This window comes from Aplysia californica, unplaced genomic scaffold, assembly GCF_000002075.1.
Source record: "Aplysia californica isolate F4 #8 unplaced genomic scaffold, AplCal3.0 scaffold00401, whole genome shotgun sequence".
NCBI classification, from domain to species: domain Eukaryota; kingdom Metazoa; phylum Mollusca; class Gastropoda; order Aplysiida; family Aplysiidae; genus Aplysia; species Aplysia californica.
The window spans coordinates 562,865-563,372 of NW_004797671.1; the positions used below are offsets into that span (position 1 = coordinate 562,865).

Consider the following 508-nt stretch of genomic DNA (forward strand, 5'->3'; position numbering starts at 1 on the left):
AAAGAGTGGGACAGACAAATGAACAAAGCACCGGGTGACTTCTGCAGCAGCTGTGTCCTCACCTTTGTTACACTGACGCCTGTTTCTGCAGACGCCGTCGGCGTGGACAGAGATGACCAGCGCACAAGCCAGGAGAAGGAAAGCAGACGACATGATGGCGATCTCTCTGATGCTCTCAGGGACACCTTGGTTTCCTGTCGGCTCCGAACGGCTTTATATAGTCAGGAGGAAGTCATGTGATACCTGTCTCTGCTGCCAGAATTTAGAATCCATCCCAGAACCACTGAAGTACAAGAAGATCGTTAGAGATAGAATGGGTGTTGCTAAATACTGACGTGTACAGTTTGCGCTGTCTGGAGCAACTACTGCAGATACCAGCACAGATATGAACACACGATAAGGGAGGCATGTTGTATCACATTAGAAATTAAAATTGTATGATAGTGAAAACGAGTAACCATCTATCTCATCTAGATTTATCACAGTATACTATTACAGAATTAAGCGT

The 508-nt window shown here is 45.7% G+C and overlaps 1 protein-coding gene across 1 annotated transcript in view; it reads right to left on the reverse strand.

The window, feature by feature from the left end:
* Nucleotides 1-233, reverse strand: part of LOC101849311 (L-amino-acid oxidase-like) — a 7,349-nt gene extending 7,116 nt beyond the window's left edge. The window contains exon 1 of the mRNA XM_005104026.3: nt 63-233. Coding sequence (XP_005104083.1) covers nt 63-153 — 91 coding nt within the window. The 5' untranslated portion in view covers nt 154-233. The remainder of the gene's footprint in view (nt 1-62) is intronic.
* Between the last annotated feature and the right edge of the window lie 275 nt (nt 234-508).